The sequence below is a fragment of the Nipponia nippon genome, unplaced genomic scaffold (genome assembly GCF_047370975.1).
Source record: "Nipponia nippon isolate SJK-2023a ecotype South Korea unplaced genomic scaffold, ASM4737097v1 scaffold_3, whole genome shotgun sequence".
In the NCBI taxonomy this organism is placed as follows: domain Eukaryota; kingdom Metazoa; phylum Chordata; class Aves; order Pelecaniformes; family Threskiornithidae; genus Nipponia; species Nipponia nippon.
Window position 1 is genome coordinate 74,888,144 of NW_028262347.1, and position 19,340 is coordinate 74,907,483.

At 40.3% G+C, this 19,340-nt stretch overlaps 1 protein-coding gene across 3 annotated transcripts in view; it reads left to right on the forward strand.

Annotated features, from left to right (window-relative positions):
* LOC104012729 (sulfotransferase 6B1) overlaps positions 1 to 12,700 on the forward strand; it is a 48,669-nt gene extending 35,969 nt beyond the window's left edge. For all 3 annotated transcript variants that reach the window (XM_087766372.1, XM_087766374.1, XM_009465125.2), the window contains 6 exons: positions 2,518 to 2,683; positions 3,468 to 3,652; positions 4,636 to 4,762; positions 7,232 to 7,326; positions 8,424 to 8,610; positions 10,335 to 12,700. In XM_087766372.1, coding sequence (XP_087622498.1) covers positions 2,539 to 2,683; positions 3,468 to 3,652; positions 4,636 to 4,762; positions 7,232 to 7,326; positions 8,424 to 8,610; positions 10,335 to 10,453 — 858 coding nt within the window. In that variant the 5' untranslated portion in view covers positions 2,518 to 2,538 and the 3' untranslated portion in view covers positions 10,454 to 12,700. The remainder of the gene's footprint in view (positions 1 to 2,517; positions 2,684 to 3,467; positions 3,653 to 4,635; positions 4,763 to 7,231; positions 7,327 to 8,423; positions 8,611 to 10,334) is intronic.
* The last annotated feature ends 6,640 nt before the right edge of the window (positions 12,701 to 19,340 follow it).

A 19,340-nucleotide genomic window follows, 5' to 3' on the forward strand; every position in this document is an offset into this window, starting at 1 on the left:
GTTATAATTTATGCTAATGTAGCTAGTGTAGTTTTTCTAATAACTTAATAAGAAGGGTTTTTTTTTTTCCTGCAAGGTGCTGAATAGTCTCTTTTTCCTTAAGTCATTGCAATTCAGGATACCGTACCCTTGCAGGGGTGGGCCCTATTTTCCAAGTACAGGCAGCATTTGAGGAGGGCCAGTTTCAGTTTGATTCCCCTGGATTAACATTATGCACGCTGAAAAGAGAAAATAGGATAAAAAGCAATTGAGATGAGTTAAGAGGATTGGAATTTTCTTTGCTACTGTATTGCTTCTGTTTTACACCTTGGCCATTTCATTTGTAAATGATTAATTAAGGTCCAAGTGATTCGATTAGGCAAATGTGCTGACTCAAAACATAATAGGAACTCAAGAAGAAATGAAAGGGAAAAGGCATAGTAAATACGCAACGCATTTTGTGATAAGCTTATTTCTGCAAGGTCAAGGTAATAGACTTTTGTTAGCTTGCACTAAATGCATATGGCTGGAATGATGACTGTGAAATAAACCTTAGAAATCTCTGTATTCAGACTAATACAGATGTTCAGAATAACATAGAAACAGGAGTCACTATGCCTCCAAACATACTTTGTATACCTGAAGTAACCAAAGTGAAATCTGTTCAGACAGAGGATAGATTTTTAAGGATTTAGACTCTAAGATATGAAGCGATGGCTTAGGTCTTCTGACTGCGAGCAAGAGAAAAATGTTGAGCTTCTCACCACTGAGAGATCCCCTAAATCCTACCTGGGCATCAGTATCCCTGTGTTTCTCGTACCCTCACTGACTCACTTGATCACCGCCTGGAAAGACTCCCCCATCGCCACTTGTACGTAGCAATAGGATACACGTCTCCAGAGCATATTTGCCATGATTTTGATCCCCACCTGGCCCTGCGTAACTGGAACTTGGAGTTTACTGATGGCACAGGGCACATTTTGCAGGCAGTAGCTGTTTAAGGGCAGCTTATAGGCAACACAGGTGAGAAGATCTAGGCTTGCTGAATTTACTTCTCTTTGGCTGGTAGGCTGGCAATACTGCAAAGAAAAGAAAGGAGGAGGAAAATCAATCTTATTATGCTGGCTTTTCTGGAGATTGAATTAGAAAGAAGCAAGTACAGAAGCTGGTAACTGTCCTTACTCCTTGTGAGTAATCTTAACTGCTCAGGTGTTTCTTGGAGGGGCATCTCTAATCATTAACTTCTTACCATAGGTCATGGGAGGTATATTTGGTAGTCAGCTCCCATGACCAAACTTAAGTTATTGTAAACAATAAAACAAGAACTGGGACCTTGGTAAACTAGGGAAATTCCTGAAGGACTGCTTTATTTCAAAGCAAGATTTGCATGCAGGTTCTCCAGTTGAGTTGAAGACATTGAAGGGCCTCAGCTGAATATATTGTAGGAGGTTTTCAATATTAATAGTGAAGCCACTGGATGTTTGAGGAAAAGAATATAAAAATGAGTAAAATAATTTGTGGCTACTGAAAGGAAAATTGAAAACATTAAGCATGCCAAAATGTTTTCATTTAAACTTGAGCTATTTATTTCACTCTGATGCTTTCATATTTCTTAAGGTCACTTTAAACAAAAGTGGAGCTTTCAGTTTGAAAAACATTAATGACAATTTCTACAGATTCAAAATTTGTCAAAAAATACATTTCAAAACAGGTAATTAATTGATAACTGCCTCTTTCCTGCAAGTGAGTTTTATTTTGATGAATCCACATATTCTGTGGGAAGATTTAAAAATCTTCAACCACTTCTAGTCATGAAACATGCAGGATTCAAGCCAATGTTAAATCTCTGTTTTAAATCTTTTTATTTTTGTTGTCTGTACTCCTCTTATGGAGACATATGACAGCTTAAAAAATGATTGTGTCTCTAAGTGCCTCTGTTTTTAAGATCCCTCAGGTTGAAATTCTAAAATGTTCAAAAAACTAATTCCTTAACATCACAAAATTCAAACTTTTGGAATCAATTTGCACTGTTGAAAATTCAGGCTGTTGTATATTTGGTAAAACAAAGCCAAAAATATTTCATTCACATAAAATAAGACATTATTTTTGTATTCATAAAAAGTACTTTAAGATGTAGCTTTTTCCTTGGAAGCTAAAACAGCTTCCAACAAAATATAACTTATAGAATAATCATAGTAAGCATATTTTAAGGCAACGTGTAATGTTCATTCTTGTAATTTTCCTCAATTAATACATTTAGACTATCACCTCATTACTTTATCTGCAGAGCTAATAAATGACAAATGACATGCATTTTTCATGACTCTGCGTTTCAGTTATTTATCAAGTTACCTCAAATATTTCAGTTGCCTTTATCAACTACCTGGGAAAATCAATATCTGATAGGACTCCATGGTGTGTAGCAAAGTATATAAGCATGAAGTTTGTATTGCTTGGTCTCAATTTGTCACTTCAAACCATCTGACTTAGAAGTGACTCTTAAATCCTCTTGTCATTTCACCGTTATCTGATTTGCAGGAATCCAAGACTTAAGCAAACATGTCCAACCCTGGTGAGATGGAACTCATTCACATTTTTAAGGGGATTCCCTTTACCACCAGGTCTTCTCCAGAACTTTTAAAATCCTTGGATACTTTTGATGCTAGAGAAGATGATGTCCTTTTGGTTTCCTATCCCAAATCTGGTAAGGTCTACTTTTAGATGTTAATTGCAAGAAGTCTCAATTGTTTGTTTCATGTTCTCTGCTTAAACTACTTGGGAAATGTGTGTGTACAAGAAACAGGGAAGGATGTTTCAGTATGTGAATATATTATTGTCAGTAAATATGGGTCATTTATCTACATTTTGATTCTTTAATTGAAAATAATCTCAGGTGTTTTCATAATGGAAAGCAAATAAATATTTATTTCTTGTAAGCAAAATCTGTACTTGAAGGATTTTTCTGAGGACTTTCTACATTCATTTATGAGCAAGTCAAGAGTTGTATTAAGTTATTTGTATGGCTCTTGGCTGTAGATTTATTAATTTCTTATTCCCTCTCCTGCTGCCTCACTCGCACACAGAAGCACACACTAAAGAAGAAGCTCAATCAGTACTACCCGAAGATACAGACTCAGGTTACTATAAGGAAAAAAATACCACAGGTTACTCTAAAATTAATGATAAAAATAATATAACCGCCTCTTGGCTGACAAGCAGTTTGTCTCATGAGATTGTTTTGGTGCCGATATTAACACTTCTCACAGAGTTACTTTGTACTTCAGCTACAGCCCTAATTTTTCCAGTATTTACACATTTGGAGCCAATGGGATTATTCAGTTATGTAAAGTTTCTTGAATCTGGGGGATCAGAAGTATCACTTGTGCACTAGCAAGTTGCTTCTATATGAAAAACAGGTTTCACGTATTTTCTCAGTAACAAATCTTCCTTTTTTTCTTTTTTTTCCCCTTAAAATTACTTTTCTTCAGGCACTCACTGGCTTGCAGGAGTTATAACAAAGCTTTACAATACTCAAATTACACTAACATCTCCCATTGAATATGGAGACGTATCCAGACTGGAGGAACTGAATAAACTCTCATCAAAGAGAATCATCCCAACACACTTAGACTACAACATGTTACCTCCAAATTTTAAGAACAAAAAATGCAAGGTAAGGCAAAAAGTTATAACAGCAGTAAGATATGTTAAGTGTCTATTAGGAATCTATTTTGCCTTGTTGATACTTAATAATTTTTAAATGATTTACAGTTTCCAGAAGTGGTTTGTTGTGAATTTTGGAGACACAGCTGACCAGCAGTCAAAGGCAGCATGAGCAGAGATTTGGGCTAGGGACTGAATTCTGCTCCTGCCCCACTGCTCCCACTGGGTGATTTGTATACAAGGCACCACACAAAATACGTCATCAACATCTTTCAATCAGAAATATATTATTAGGGATGGGGGGCTGTTCTCATGGCCCCATTTCCTAGTGGTTGGAGCACTAGCTTAGAAACTAGTTATCTTGGGTATGTATAGGCTGTTCTGGGGGTGAAGGGACTCTGTCCGTCCTACTGAAGTTTTGCAAAGACCCAAAGAGTTATTGGGCAAACAGAGACGAATTGAAATGTGGGAGGTGGATTCAGATCACAGTTTTGGGTTCCTCCCATGCTAATGCAGGAGGTCTTTAAAAAATCAGCTCTGGGCCTCAGATTTTCGGTTAGAAGTCCAAAATTTCAGGATTACTCAGATCCAGACTTTTGGGACAAAGCTAATTTGAATGAAAGGCCAAAATTTATGCTTTGCAGCTGTCCTGTGAATGTCAATTAGTAAATGGTTTCATACGTTAGATTTATGAGATGGTATACTGACTTATGATTTAAAATGAACACAGACTCTTTCATAAAACATAAACTTTACTCAGTTGCAGGAAACACACTCTGTCCACATGGAATTGTGTACTACCCACTACTGACTTCTGCCTAAGCAGGGACAAATACATTTCTATCTTAATGGCATGGTCACCAATGGAGGAATCCTAAAGGAAAGAGTTTTGACACTGCAAACTGCCTGTGAAAAGGCTACCCTTACGCATAGAGCTCCTGTAAAATAAAGGAAGAATATAATCATTAATAACCATATCATCTTCATTTACAGATGATCTACATCAGCAGAAATCCAAAAGATACCGCAGTTTCCATGTATCATTACTACAGAGATAATCCAAACCTTCCCACTGTTGACAGCTGGACTGCTTTCTTTGACTTGTTCTTAAAAGGAGATGGTAAGGATAAATGTTATGTTTTCTCCTTGCAGTTTACATTAGCTTATTATGCACAGAAACAGTTAAGAAATGTGAGCTGTGTGAAAACTCCTTATTGCACTCCTTATTCATATGGCTTTGGTTGGGTTTTTTTTTTTCAGGATAAATTCTAATGCCAAACTAAACAAGAGCAAATAATAGGATGCTATCTTCAGCCCTGCAAGGAGACATTTTGATAAGCGGCTGCATTATTTCAGCACAACTGCTCTTTGCAGGTTCTTGCTGTTCTTTGACATAGCTGTTAAAAAACATATTCTCACAGATAAGTTACTGATTTAATTTCTTCCCACAAACACTTTGAAACCCCTGACAATTTGTTGATTCTGATGTGGATTTGCCTGTGTTAGAACATTTCCATCCTTGTCTTGCGAACCACAACAACAGACTGCTTCCCACCAAAAATTCATGTTTAAACTTTGATAGAGGAGGCATGTGTACACAGCTCCTCCTAAGCAGATGTAAGGGCAGCTGGGCTCACCGCAGCCAGCTCCTGTCCTCGGCAAGCAGGCCAGTGGGGCAGGCGCTCTGTTTGAAGGTGCTCAGCCAGCTCTGTGTGGCTCACTGCCATGCTGAAGTGCAGGCAATGGGGCACATGGGGACACCATCCCCAGGCTGCACTGAGAGGTATGCTTGCAGGCGTAATGTCTTCTCCTGTCTTAAAGACAGCCTTGGGTGGCCCTTCAAAGGGAGTCTAGATGCTTTCATAAAGCCCTCCTGCACACACTCTGCCTCATGTGTTGTCTTAGTAGCGGGGTCCAAAGACCAAGGACAAGAGGGAGATTTTTATGAGTGGCAGTGGTGGCATGGAAGCTGACAACAGGACCATGTTCCAGTTATCCGCTTCCATTTTTAGTGTTTTATTACTCCTTTGAGGACATGTGTTCCTGCTATACAACCATAACTGCAACAATGATAGATCAGCTTGAAAACTTTGAAAGAAAAGTGCCATTGCAATCATCATGGGCTTATATCAAAGATCCAGAAGTCAATTTGTCTACTGGCTTTTGTGGGCTTTGGCTCAGATCTTGTGTTCCTAGTTCAGAGCAGCCCTAAAGCATGTGCTTCAGTGATTTGCAGGATCCCAGCTTGTTTAGTATCAACTCTGAATATACAATAGTGAAAAAAAGAAAATAGGATTATATTAAATTTTAAAAGCATCTCCCATTTTTCTGTAAATTAGTAGCCACCTTCTATTTTCTGTGTGCTTATGTATGGCATAAAAAGATAACTATGTTGGTTACAATAGAAATTTATGTAAGAAGTGATCCTGAGAGAGAGTTTGTCATTTTTGCTCCTACTAGAAACATATGAAGGCTGTGCTGCTTGATTCAGATCCTGTAGTACTCTTGCAGAGTTAATCTCAGTTCAGAACAAGGGTGAGGACACACAGAGACAACTGTGAAGCTGTCCCTGGAGTCTCCAAGACTGTATGCTGTACCCCTGAAGCCAACACGGCTATTCTATGCTATCGTTGGCTGTGTCTCCAGTGTGGTTGACCAGGAGTGCAGGGTTTAATTGCACTCTGTGGAGCACACATGCCTTGCAGTTACACAGTGCTTTACGTGCAGGAGGTGGCTATAGACTGGAGCATTCAGCAAAATACTTAATTACATCTCAAGGTTTGCAACCAAAATTATGCCAATTGCAATATTATAGTTTTCTGGTAGCAGTTATAGTGAAAAGTCACAGTTCTGGAGAATGCTGGCTGTGATTGCTTTGTCCAAGCCTCTTCTCATCGCCCTACAGGAGTCTTTCAACACATTTTTCATTCAGTCCATCTTGTCCTTCAACCAGAAGGGCCAGAATTTTCTTTTTTAAAAGAAAGTTGAAATGTAGCTCTCCTCTCATGGTTCAGCAAAAGGAGCATTCAGACAAAACAAGTACTGTGAGTCAACTATAAAACCATAAGTTATCTATATCATTGGCTGAATAATGTATTTGCATAACAACTTGTTTACATAATTCTTCTTTGACTTTCAAAAATAATACAGATTTCTCTCTGCTGGGACAAAATAGAGCTAACAATAGTGTGCTCCATTTAACAGACTCCTTATTTCATTTCCCAGTAAAGTGATCATATTTCTAGCTGTGACCACAGACATGCAGACATTTGCTGAGATGCTCAGATCTTGTTAGGCCAGTACATTTTCCTTCACTACTAGCCTTTCCTCAGATTTAGAGCCTGTTTCCACTACAGAATTATATCTCAGAATAGTATCTGCATCTCTGATACAAAACCAAATACCAATGAGAATGGTAACCTCTTTGGATTGTAAGATTAAGTCACTTCACAAAAAGAATTGAATCAGTTTTAGAGGAATAGAGGGTACACACTAAGAAGGAACGGATCATTCCCCTAAATGTGCGAGGTGCAGAGTTATTTATGAATGAAGCTTACATGAATCTCTTTTATATGGGTTTCTTTTTCAGTTGTCTGTGGATCCTGGTTTGATCATTTCCTAAGTTGGGAAGAACATGAAAATGACAAAAACATCCTGTTTTTGTTCTATGAAGACATGAAGAAGGTAAATATGCTCTCTGCTCTTATTTCAGAATGCATTACTTGTAAATTAACATCATTAAAATATCAAAGACCAAATTATCATGAAAAGGGGAAAGGAGAAAAATGTGAATGTATGTCTTTGGGCATATTTTATATTTGCATAGAACTTTATATTAGTGAACTAATCCTGATTGCATGAGTTATATAAATATCAAATCCTGTGAGAGTTGCATTTCATAGATGTAGGAGTGGGACACATATTACATTATTTTCCCCAGGCTACAGGAAGAATTTTAAGTAAGTTCGTTCCTCATTTTTGGTCCTATGGAAAGACCAACCAAGGACATCTGTTGAGGGCGACACATTAACCTGCTATGCCTGACATTTCAGGTGAAATTTTCAAAAAGTGATGTAAGACAACAGAACTACTCATGGTCAGTGGGACTTGTGCTCCCAATAAACAAGAAAATTAGAGGCTGGAGGGGGTAGGAAAAAAGTTTTGATGAAAGGAAATTATTATGCAGAAACTGCTTTGCTATTCTTAAAAAAAAAAAAAAAGTCAAATACCAACATACCTTATCTTTCAGAGAATTAATTTTTGGGTGAATAGAAAACACTTTCTAGTGTTTCCATTAAAATAGTTTTGTTCATTTTTTTTTTAAAAAAAAAAACAAACAAACAACAAAGACAAACCAAAACACTACGAGGAATATAAACAAGCCATTTTGGATCCTGAGTCACTTGTTGGATCTCTAGATACAGCACCTCCAGTGAAATAAGCTACTTACACAGAAGCTGAACTTTGATTATTTCTCTATTCCCAGTGAAATAATTCTGAGAGACAGGGGAACACTTTGCCTGAACTGGGAGTAAAATTGCAATGTAACTGTATTTGATATCGCATACTCAGCATTTACTCATTTCTGTGAGTATGGGTAAGAGGGGAATCAGGTTTACCGTACCTGTCATCTACACAGGCCAACGACATGTTTAGCTTTGCTTGAAAGCAAATAAATGTGTGATAAACTTGGTGTGCAATAAAAAGGATCATTTTGCTATCAACTACAAGGCTGATAATCAGCTCAGAAATATAAAAGCTTTCTTTTTCTTGTACGTCAGGATCTCCCTAAGATTGTAAAGGAAATTAGTCTGTTCCTGGGTTTAAATGTCAGTGATAGTGATATCGAAGACATCTGCAAGAAGTCCTCGTTCTCAGAGATGAAAAACGACACAGAAAAGGAAAACGGCGATTCCAGTCACACCGTTTGTGCACTGACATCCAACAGGAAGCTCATTTTCCGAAAAGGTAAGTTCCCTGGGCTGGGCTAAACACAGCAGAAGGAGTGGGAATCCAGCCAGAGACTGCAGTCCAGGTCTTTCCCAGACTGTAGTGACGTTTTGGGTCAGCCCCGGGAAGCAGGGACAGGATTCTTCCATCTGAAGCCGCCTTAAAAATCACTTTCTTTCTAAGTTCTCTGGTTGCAAATGCAGGCTTAAACTAGAGAAGCACGGAGGAGTCTGAACAACAGTCTGACCACCCTTGCTCCATGTGAGCTTTTCAGCTAAAAGGAAAGGTTCACGAAGCATTACTCTTTATCTGTCTTTTTTTATCTAAAAGTTGACCACCTCAGTCTTTTACAACATCTCCCCTCTGATATCACGTGCGAAGGTCACTTAGTTTACTAGAATGAGAAAGAGCGAGACACATTCCTTGCAAAGGAGACTGCTCATAGCCTTTATCCTCCGTACCACCGCTTATCTTATTGAAATGTTCCTGAAAAAGGAATATGCTGACAATGACAACAATGAAAGAATGGATGACTCGATCACCTGATGGCCTCACAGGTAGCCTTCAGACCTTGGCCAAGCTGGAAGAGGAGGTAAAATCTTCCACAGTGCTTAGCTCAGATGTGACTTAAAAATACCTGCAGAAGCTGTTTTCTTGCTACTGACACTTCAGAAGCTTGCTTGGATTTGGAGAAGTCATCAATCAAAACCATCATGTGTTTAGATGGATCTCGGTTATTGTTACTTAGTTAATTCTCTAACAATAATTGACAGTTTAAAACTATGAGTTGTTTCAATTAAGAAAAACTTGTTTTCATTTATAAATAGGGAAATGGTACATTTTGCTAATCCGGAATATTTTTACCAATGAGCCAAAGCAAATGCCAAAATACAATCTGTCAGTAAAAAGCAAGCAAACAAACAAAAAGCTCAGATACACTTTTCTAAGCCAGTGAACTTTAACAAAGCAACATTGAAAAATTTGAAAAATCCCAACAGTTTCAATTCCAAGCAGCTCCTATGCAAATCCCAGGGTATTAGCCAGTTTCAGCCAGTTTACAAAAGATTTATATATATATAAATATATTATTCTTCAGGCTCTCTTTTCTTGTCCTTGCTGTCTGGAATGCTGTTCTAGTCAGCACTTTTGGGACGCAGGGTCTTTAAAGGATGCACATGAGGGAAAACTGTAAGTGTCGTCTCATTAAAATATGTCCGTTTAAAAAACGATTTCCTGCTTGCTCAAACTGGATAACAGTGGAAACACTTTACTGAACACGAGTCTGCATGGTCACCCAGAAGTAGTTAACTGCCCAGTTAAGTAGTGGGACATCTCATCTGTAGAAAGCCCTAGAGATTAGGAGTGGGTGTGAGGGTGGGATTCATCTATCAGGTCACTCTGGGCTCCTTTTTTAGGAGTCGTCTTTAGTCAATGGAGACATATGGCTGCTTTTGGGGCACCATTCATTTGATGAGTTTTAGATATTGACTAGGATGAGATGGGTTTTCAGCCAGGAACCTAGCCTAAGGCTGAGGGTTTAACACCCTTTATGGACAACGATCTGGCTGCTTCCACCAGAGTCTCACCAGACCAATAAAACAATCTCGTGATCATGACCTACCACAGAGACTATGGTTAATAACATAGCAATAATTCGTGCCAACTGCAAGATTAAAACAAAATCATTTTCTGCACTATATAGTGCTAGCCTCACTGTTCTTTTTCTGCTCCTGCTCTCCTAGGTGCTGTTGGTGATTGGAAGAACCATTTCACTCCAAAACAGAATCAAAGGTTTGAGGAGATGTTTAATGAGAAAATGAAACTCAGCAAAATGGCAAAAAGTTTCACCTACGAATTTTGACTCCATGTGTAGAACAATACCCAGTTATCAACAAACACTGATAGAGCAAGTGGTGAGAAATTCTCAGTAGGGGCTCCCATTCAGTTTATAACCCTCCTAATAGAAAGGATTGTAAACATGAAATTTTGAGGACAGGAAAATTCTGACACAATGCCAGAGCTGAACTCAGTTTTCAGCAGGCAGATGTATATGGTTTTACAGAATCAGGTGTCAGACCCATTTTCCTGCAACTAAATCTACTTTATAATTTATTTATTTTTTGCTCTAGAGGGATACGAATGGACTTCTTAGATCTGATTTAGGAATTTTACCCAAGATGTTAAGAGAAAAAAAAAAAACCACAAACCCATAAGAATCTGAAAATATAAAAAGTCTAAAAACACATCATAAGAAAATGACCAAAGATTTGACCCCAGACTCCTTCCCTCCCTGATCTACTATGATTTGGAAAGTGTCTATCTTATCAGGCTTTGTTATTGATACTGAAGTTCAAAACTGCAGCTGTACATTTGAAGATCTGGAGTGAAGTTTGTTTATAAAATATCTTCTTTTTTTACAATATGTAGTTCTTTGATGTAATGTTTCTGGATTAGGTACTGTATAGTGTTTGTGTTTTAAATGCAACTGATATAAATCCATGTAAATTTCTGCACCATATGTTGAGGAACTATAAACGTGGTTTTTTTTTCCATTTGACTTTCTTCCTGCAAAATTCTTCTTTCAAGTGTTTTGATGAGACTCATTTTACTTCACAGTCCTTGTGCAATAGAATTCAACAGTTCCACTGTGGCAAACAAAACGCTACTCGGAGACAGTTTAATCTGAACACGACTTATTTATTTACCCTGCCCTGATAAGATAGATTTCCAAGAATCAGCTGTCTGTGCTCACATCCGAGGGACTGTTCTAGGAACCCAGTGCAGATTTTTCATCTGATTTATTCCGTGATGTGTTTTCTTTCCTCACCTTCAATTTGCTTTGCAGGCTGGGTTTAAGGACTCTCCTCCCCAAACTAGTTCTCCCTAACCATATAATTCCAAGGCATCAGCAGACAGAATAAAACATAGGAAAAGCTGATCAAAAAGAAACTCATGCAGACAAGCACGATTACTCTGCTTTGACTCCTGTGTGCTCTGAAGGTACACATCTGTAAGGCAAGCTTATCTTCTGGGTGTGTTGTTTCTGAAGAGCTGAGGTACGGCCTTATTTACAGTGGACATTAATGCTCTCTAGCCACACGTTTCACACTTGCCACACGGCCCTTTCATTTCATGCCTTGCTTGTGCAAGCTGATGTCAATACCTACTGATTTTGCATCTGCACAAATGATAAAGTTACATGCTGAAGAGGACAGTGAGAGAAAAGCCTGTTCAATAGCAGTCCCTTGCCATTTACCAATTCAACAGAATTGAAGGGAGATGCTGCCCTGAGCACTGTTTTATGCAAACGACCCATTTGGAAACCAGAAGTTTGTTTGTGTTGCTTTGCTCTTCTGACACGAAACTCACTCTCTCTCCCTCTAAAATGCCACGAACCACAGTTGCCCTCCTTTCTGGTGTCATTCTTACACTATCAATAAATGGCAAGAGATCAGCTCATGATGATGCTTGAACATTTTACTTAAAGACTTATTTTTTCTAGCCCTTTGAGTATGGAAAAAAGCCAAAGGGTCCTTGGGCAAACAAAGTTTGCAAGTGACTTTATTAACTGCATTAAGAAGCATGCTGCAAGCAGCATTTAAACATATATTCACAATATGAAGCTGTGTGTGAAGGGACTGGGTGAGGACATGCCATCCGGATCAATGAGGGCATTAAAGCATACAGTCCTGAACTGGCTGAAGGGATAGCATTAGAATATAAGGCAGCGAGTGTTTTGCCAGCTGTCTGTCCTCTAGCACTGCATTGCAGAGTTAAATGGACCTTCAAAATAAAGTTCCTCTCAGTGACTCTTTGTACTCACATGGCACTTCTAATCTCCAAATACAGCTTTACTTAAGCTTTACGCAACGCAGCCACACCTGAGGTAGAGTGCAGCGACTGGTTGGCAGTGAGCAATACCCTGAGAAAGAAAGCAGCTTCTGCTAGTAAAACTACAGGGTAGCAGGTCCATCCTAGGCACCGGCACAGCCCAGTGCAGCTGCGGACAGTGTAGCAAAACTGGGCTATGTCAGAGGTCCAGAAAGCTAGGCTGGGCACTGTTCCTACAGGACAGGGGTATGTGACAGCAGTTGCCACACCTACCATTTCTTTCATCCTCTTTTCTCTTGCTCTCCCCACTGTGCTGCCAGTCCCCCTCCCCTTCCTATGGCTGTAGCATCCCCCACCACCAAGAGGGATTCAAACTGAATTTTTCAAAGAACTGTCAATCTGGCTCCACAAGTAATTTTGGCAGGTCATGGAGATGTTAAAAAACTTTCAAAACTTCCACAGTAAGACGTTGTAAAAATGTCTCTTCCTCTCTCTGTTTTTATTTCTTTTTTCTGTGATGGTTTAAACTTTTGGAGAGAAAGAAATTTCAACCCTACAAGATATAAAAATACTGGTCCAAAATGTACATAGACCACAGCAATACTAGGTTTGGAAGAAACAAAGCCCTGCACAATATCTATTACATGTAAATGGTTACAATACTGCTTTCCTATTTGGGTAATATATTCCACCTTCCTGAGTAAAGGTTCTTCTCAAGATTTAGGGAGGTCTATGGGACCTTTAATTAGGGAGGAGAGCATTAAACATTTATGCTATCGCAGCTGAGACAAGAGGCTTCTACCCGCTCTTGTTAAAGTTAGCCTGCTTTCCTTGCTACCCAGGCTTACCTGGCCTTTGAGTCAGATGAAAAAGAGAGCAAGAGCATCTGAAGAGCTAGAACTCTTGTGAGAGGAATATGTGAATTCCAGGCCTTGCTTCAAGGACTTTTTCCCTGAAAACATCATATGACTATCTTCTAAAGTAGCTCTCAGAGAAGAAAAGGTGCTCAGGTAAACATCCTGGCAACCTGACTTTAAGTCACATTCTGATCCAAAAAGTTTGATGCCTAAAGCAGTTTCTTGGAGGAAAATGACGACTGGTGAAAAAAATCTCTCAGAATAGCTTCAGGAGCATCTTGTAGAAAAGGCAAGTGAGTCTGGAGAAGTGAGGGTGGGAAGAGCAGGTGGGGGAAGGGATCTGAGCCAGTTCTGGTAATCTTTGAAGCCAGAAGTCATAGGAAAATATAGAAGACTCAGGGCAGATCAATTGGTGGGTTTCTGCACTGGGTCTAAGTAGAGCAGAGACGCTCAGGGGATCTCAACAAGGGTTTACTTGTAACCATCAGTCAGCTAGAAAAGTAAACGTGGAGGACCAGGAGGAATTTCCATGGGGCTTGCTTCATGATCAGCCGATGAGAGAGGAAAGACAGTCACAGATCACAGACAAAGAGCAAAAGGGCACACCTGCTGCAAAGACCCAGTGAGGATGGGATGGTAGGAATCAAGACTGACAGAAAGGGCTGAGTGTGGGAGCAAAGGTGATCATGGAAAGACCACGTTCAGAGAGGGGGAAAAAGACCGAGTGGCCGTATCACTCTTTCATCAGTTCTAGCCTCACAGGTGACCACAATCCACCCTCCTTCACCATCCTTCCATGGACCAGCAACCATGAGAGACAATTCTGCAGCAACTTCTTTATTAACTTTGATAGGAGACAGTCCTCCCCCAGTCCTCCCTGAATCTGTTTACCTGTCCTGCATACCACAGAGGACAAACTGTAGGAAAGGACAGTGAAAGATGGTGGGTGTGCATGGTGAGACACTGCCTTTCCTGGGCTCCTGAGGAAGACGCTTCTCCTTGGCCAAGCAGAGAGGAGCGGCAGCACCTTGCGGCCCCAACAGGGAATGAGCAGGAGCACCTAGCAGCTGCTTGAGTGAAAAATCTAGCAACAGAAAAACATGAAGTCACAAATTACATTGCCATGCCTCCTTTCAGCCTCTTTCCAAACTGGTCCTGCAGGCCAATGCTAAGTGGAGAAACAGCCGTTTTGGAAATGACCGCAACCCCATGGCACCAGAGACATGCCCACTCTGGCACAGATTCTGCAGCCATCTAGCAAGCTTTCTGCCAATAAAAAGGGAAGCAGCGCTGCCTCTGAAAAGAACAGAAATGTTTGTTCTTCACTGACATCTATTGACTGCAGTGTTTTAACTGCAAAGCTCTGCACAAGAATTAGGCATTCATTTTCGCAGGATGCTGTGGGGCTCAAAAGCAGAAGTTGACTCTGGAGGGAATCAGACACAGGTTTGAGGGCAGCAGGTCTGTCTCTGGGACAGTCCTGATGCGTAACCTGCTTCAGAAGTCCTTCATTTCTGACTGCCAGCATCTGCAAGAATGTACCTGGGAATGATGAGTCTGCACCACTGAGAATCTATTAGGAGCCACAGTAGAGACAGGATGATGGGACAGATGATGGCATTCACATGTAAGCAAATATTAATGCTTAGGAGTCATAAAAGCAGATTTTCCTTTTCTGCCTGCAAGGCCTTGCACTAAAACAAAGGATAACAGGTCTGTTCTCTGTCATTTGTGACCTTGGCAAACTACGTGGGATTTAGATAGGTAGATCGTGGTAAACTATGTAGGATTTTACATAGATTTTTATCTGTGTTACAAATCCAGCAGCCAGGTAGGTATCACTGTGCTGCTCAAACTGCAGTTAGTTGCCCAGCTACTTAAGAGGGATGAGGAAGTGATCAGTCTACAGCATTGCCTACTGGCTAAATTAAGGATTTACCTACATTAAAATAAAAAATAATAATAAAAAAAAAGTACAGCAGGACTTCATAGGCAGGTGAATGAAGCGCAATATAAAGCCAGCTCATATATCTCTCTGCTATACAAGCTCAGACACCGATGCCAGCAGCTTAATTGAAGCAGTCCAGATTTGACTTCCCCCAGTTCTCAGCAGGGGCATCAGTAACCCACAGCACAGATCCACTGCAAGGCACAGATCCAGTTAGCTCATTGGTCTCTACATGGCCATGCGCTACCTGCAACTTTAACCTGAAACTCCCTGAAATCTCTTGGCTTTCACTGTAAATGAAATGTGTGCTCTCTTTAAACAAAGAAGAAACCTGGGGAGCCTCACTCGTATGAGCTGCAAGGTGCTCAATGACATGATAGTAAAAACCTGGCAGTGTATTAGCATACAAGAGCAAGAAGTAAAAAGCAGCATGGCTTGCAGACAGCCCACAGTTTTTTAAAGAGAGAATGCACAAAGACACAAAGATGTTGATATACTGATGTGGCAAATCAGGACTAGGGCTTGTCTGCAAGTCATCAGAACTACTGCCCAAAAACCCCATTCATACTCCAGTCTGAGGAAATCGTTAAGTTCATTAAGTCAAATTAATGGATGTGTTTTTTATTCACCTACATCAGATTAGTTCATCCCATTCTCAAGCTTTTTAGACTAGGCTTCACCTAATCAATCACAACACTTCGGTTGGGCATTGCTGGTCAGAAGGATCCACAGGTGACACATCCCCTTCAAACTTAAGACTGTGTTGCTGTGGACAAGATGTAACCAGGAAAAAAAGGTGGGAGAATAAAAGTTGTCAAACTCTTAAATGGGCTGTACACGCAACAAAAAGTTGTGCAACTACAGCCTTAGTTACAAGTCACATCCCTGGAGACACTATCTCCACATTTAACTTTAATACAAGAGTGGCCATACTAGCTCAGATATATGTCAATTTAACCCAGAAACTTATCTGCAAGAGTATGTGAACAAACAGGACAAGCACATGATATTTTCCTGAATATTCCCCCAACCTCCAATTACATTTTGTCCAAGAACTTGCTAAGCAATTTACCATTACTATCTATGACCAATGGATGCCAATTCAGCTGTCATCATACTCTTACAGTTTCGTGTGCACTTTTGCCCTATTTTTAATGAGTTTTTAAGATCAGATGATTAATTCCTGTTGATAATAGTAACACCACGTCCTCCTCTTCACTGTGTCAGAGCTACACATTGACACTTTAGAATGAACCACTGATACATATTGTGAAATAAGTATAAAAATGCACGCAGGTCTTTCCCATACAAGAAACAGGAGGAAGAAACCAAGGTTCAGAACCAGAGGAACCATATCAGACATCAGACTCATGGAAGACACGGCCAAAGGCTATTTTAAGTGTGCTGAGGGTTACTAAACGTCTGTAAGCCATGTCCAGCTTTGGAAATCCATGAGCTGCAACTGTTGGGGGGCTGCAGGAAAGCTAGAAAGAGCTGCCAAATACAACATGGCAAATTTATATTCCTCAGGCATCTGCTTTTGGTCACTGCTAGTTTCTTTGGTGGTCTTTCCCTAGCTCCCTGTCCCTCTGTCCTGGTTTCAGCTGGGATAGAGTTAATTTTCTTCTTAGTAGCTGGTGTAGTGCTGTGTTTTGGATTTAGGATGAGAATAATGTTGATAACACACTCATGTTTTAGGTGTTGCTGAGCAGTGCTTACACTAGTCAAGGACTTTTCAGCTTCCCATGCTCTGCCCGGTGCACAAGAAGCTGGGAGGGGGCACAGCTGGGACAGCTGACCCAGGCTGGCCACAGGGCTGTTCCATACCACGTGATGTCACGCTCAGCATATAAAGGTGGGGGAAGAAGGAGGGACATTCGGAGCGATGGCATTTGTCTTCCCAAGTAACTGTTACACATGATGGAGCCCTGCTTTCCTGGAGGTGGCTGAACACCTGCCTGCTGATGGGAAGGAGTGAATGAATTCCTTGTTTTGCTTTGCCTGCGTGCGTGGCTTTTGCTTTACGTATTAAACTGTCTTTGTCTCAACTCACGAATTTTCTCACTTTTACTCTTCTGATTCTCTCCCCCATCCCACCGGGGGGAGTGAGCAAGTGGCTCTGTGGGGCTTAGTTGCCAGCTGGGGTTAAACCACAGCAATCCTTTTTGGCACCCAATGTGCCGCTCAAAGGGTTCGAGATAACGGCAGATTTGATTGGAATGTGCTAGATCGAATTTATAGCCGCTATTGCTGTTTAGCTATTAATTGGCAGGCTTCTGTGCTTGCCACAGGGCTTGCGTGCCTTACTGTATATTGGAGTCTAGCCCTCGTTAGTGGCTGCTTTTGCCGCTTGCTGTACTGCTTATCATCTTGCTCTGCTGTGCCTGGGAACGTTTTGATAACAGTAGTGGCCATGCGCCTGGGCTGGCAGATGGCCAGGGCGTCCCTGCTGTTCGTGCTGCTGTACTGGACAGGCTGGAACTCCAGCGTGAACTCGAGTCAAACTTCAGACTGTGACCTGTGGATGAGTCCATGCAGGAGCAGGACACCCCGAAGTGTCTGTGGCCGTGGATAAGCCCATGCCAGAGCAGGTATGTCTTGAAGTGTCTGTGGCCATGGTTATGTCTGTGCTGCAGCAGATGTACCTTTGAAGGGATTGTAGCCCAAGGACAAGTCCACGCTGGAGAAGGTACACCTCGAAGCATCTGTGGCTGTGCATGAGGTCATGCGGAGCACCTCAAAGGATGTGGCCATGGATGAGCCCACGACACCCTCTTAGTTTTACAGTTACCCAACACAACTCCCTTCAGTCATCCTTCTTCCAAAGTGAAGTTTTCTTACCTGGCTATTGCTCACACTGAACCTGATTCCTTCCTGTCATCATCCACTTTATCATCCCACAAACCTTTTGAGTCCTACAACTTTTTTAAACATGTAAGAAGCGAAACACCCAGTATTCAAGATACATGCAAATCACCGATTTATACAGTGGAATAATGACTTTTACCCCTTTTATCCTTTTAATTCTATACCCTTTTCCTAATAATTCCTAAAATTCAGTTTGCTTTTTTAACTGCTAGCACACACTTCGAATCAATAGATATTTTGCTGGATTATAACCTCTCAGTAGAAATAGATATTTTTATACATGACATTAGGATTGTTTTTCTATTAAGCACATCTCGTTATCTCTCTCTCTCTCTCTTCAGTTTCATCAACCCTGCTCTTTACTAACCTGAATAATTTGGAATCATTGCCTCCGCATTTCTCATTGCTCATTCCCTTTAGCACGTTTTTTTACAAACGATTAAAAAATTCTTCCATCTGCAAAAAGAAAATAATGGCAACATTTTTAAGGGAAGTGGTCTATAATGCTACAGTGCTGTGGGAGACAGCTATAGCATGTGACTGCTCCCCAATATTTCTTTTTCCTCCAGTATCTATAGCACTGGGAAAGCTCTATTAAACCAGAGCCACATACATAAACATATCTAGGATCAGAAATGAGGACAGACAAACCTGTCCGAGAACAAGAGAGAGAGAAACAAACCTACCATCCAAGGATTTTTCAGACAAGTGCATTAATGACAAGTTTTTCTAAATCATTTATGCAACAGGTTCATGCATAATAGTGTTTTTCTTCCACTGGACATACCTTATTATTGCTCTTACAATGCTGACATTTAGAATAATTAGTCCTGCTGGGTGTAATTAGACTCATTTGGAGTTATTTCTGGAGAAAGGAAATAGTGTTTTAAGAGAATACTAATAGAAAATATAATTTAAAAAAAACCCTTCCCACATGGGCTCTGGAAAAGCTAGTTAACTAATGTGTGCTTAAGGTTTAAAACTATTAAGAACTTGAAATCATCAAGTGTTATAAAACTTCTCTGACCTCAAAAGGCTGAGTTTTATATGATTCACATTGATTTGAACTGAACTAAGGTCAGAACATGTTGGATCACCCTACAGAAAATAGCACAGAACTGGAGAGAAACATATATTGAATAGGACAAAGATCACATAAAAATAAATCAATAGAGCCAGAAGTAGGTGAAGGGCTAACCCCTATCCCTTGTGCCAAAGCTAGCAAATGTAATGACATTATGCTA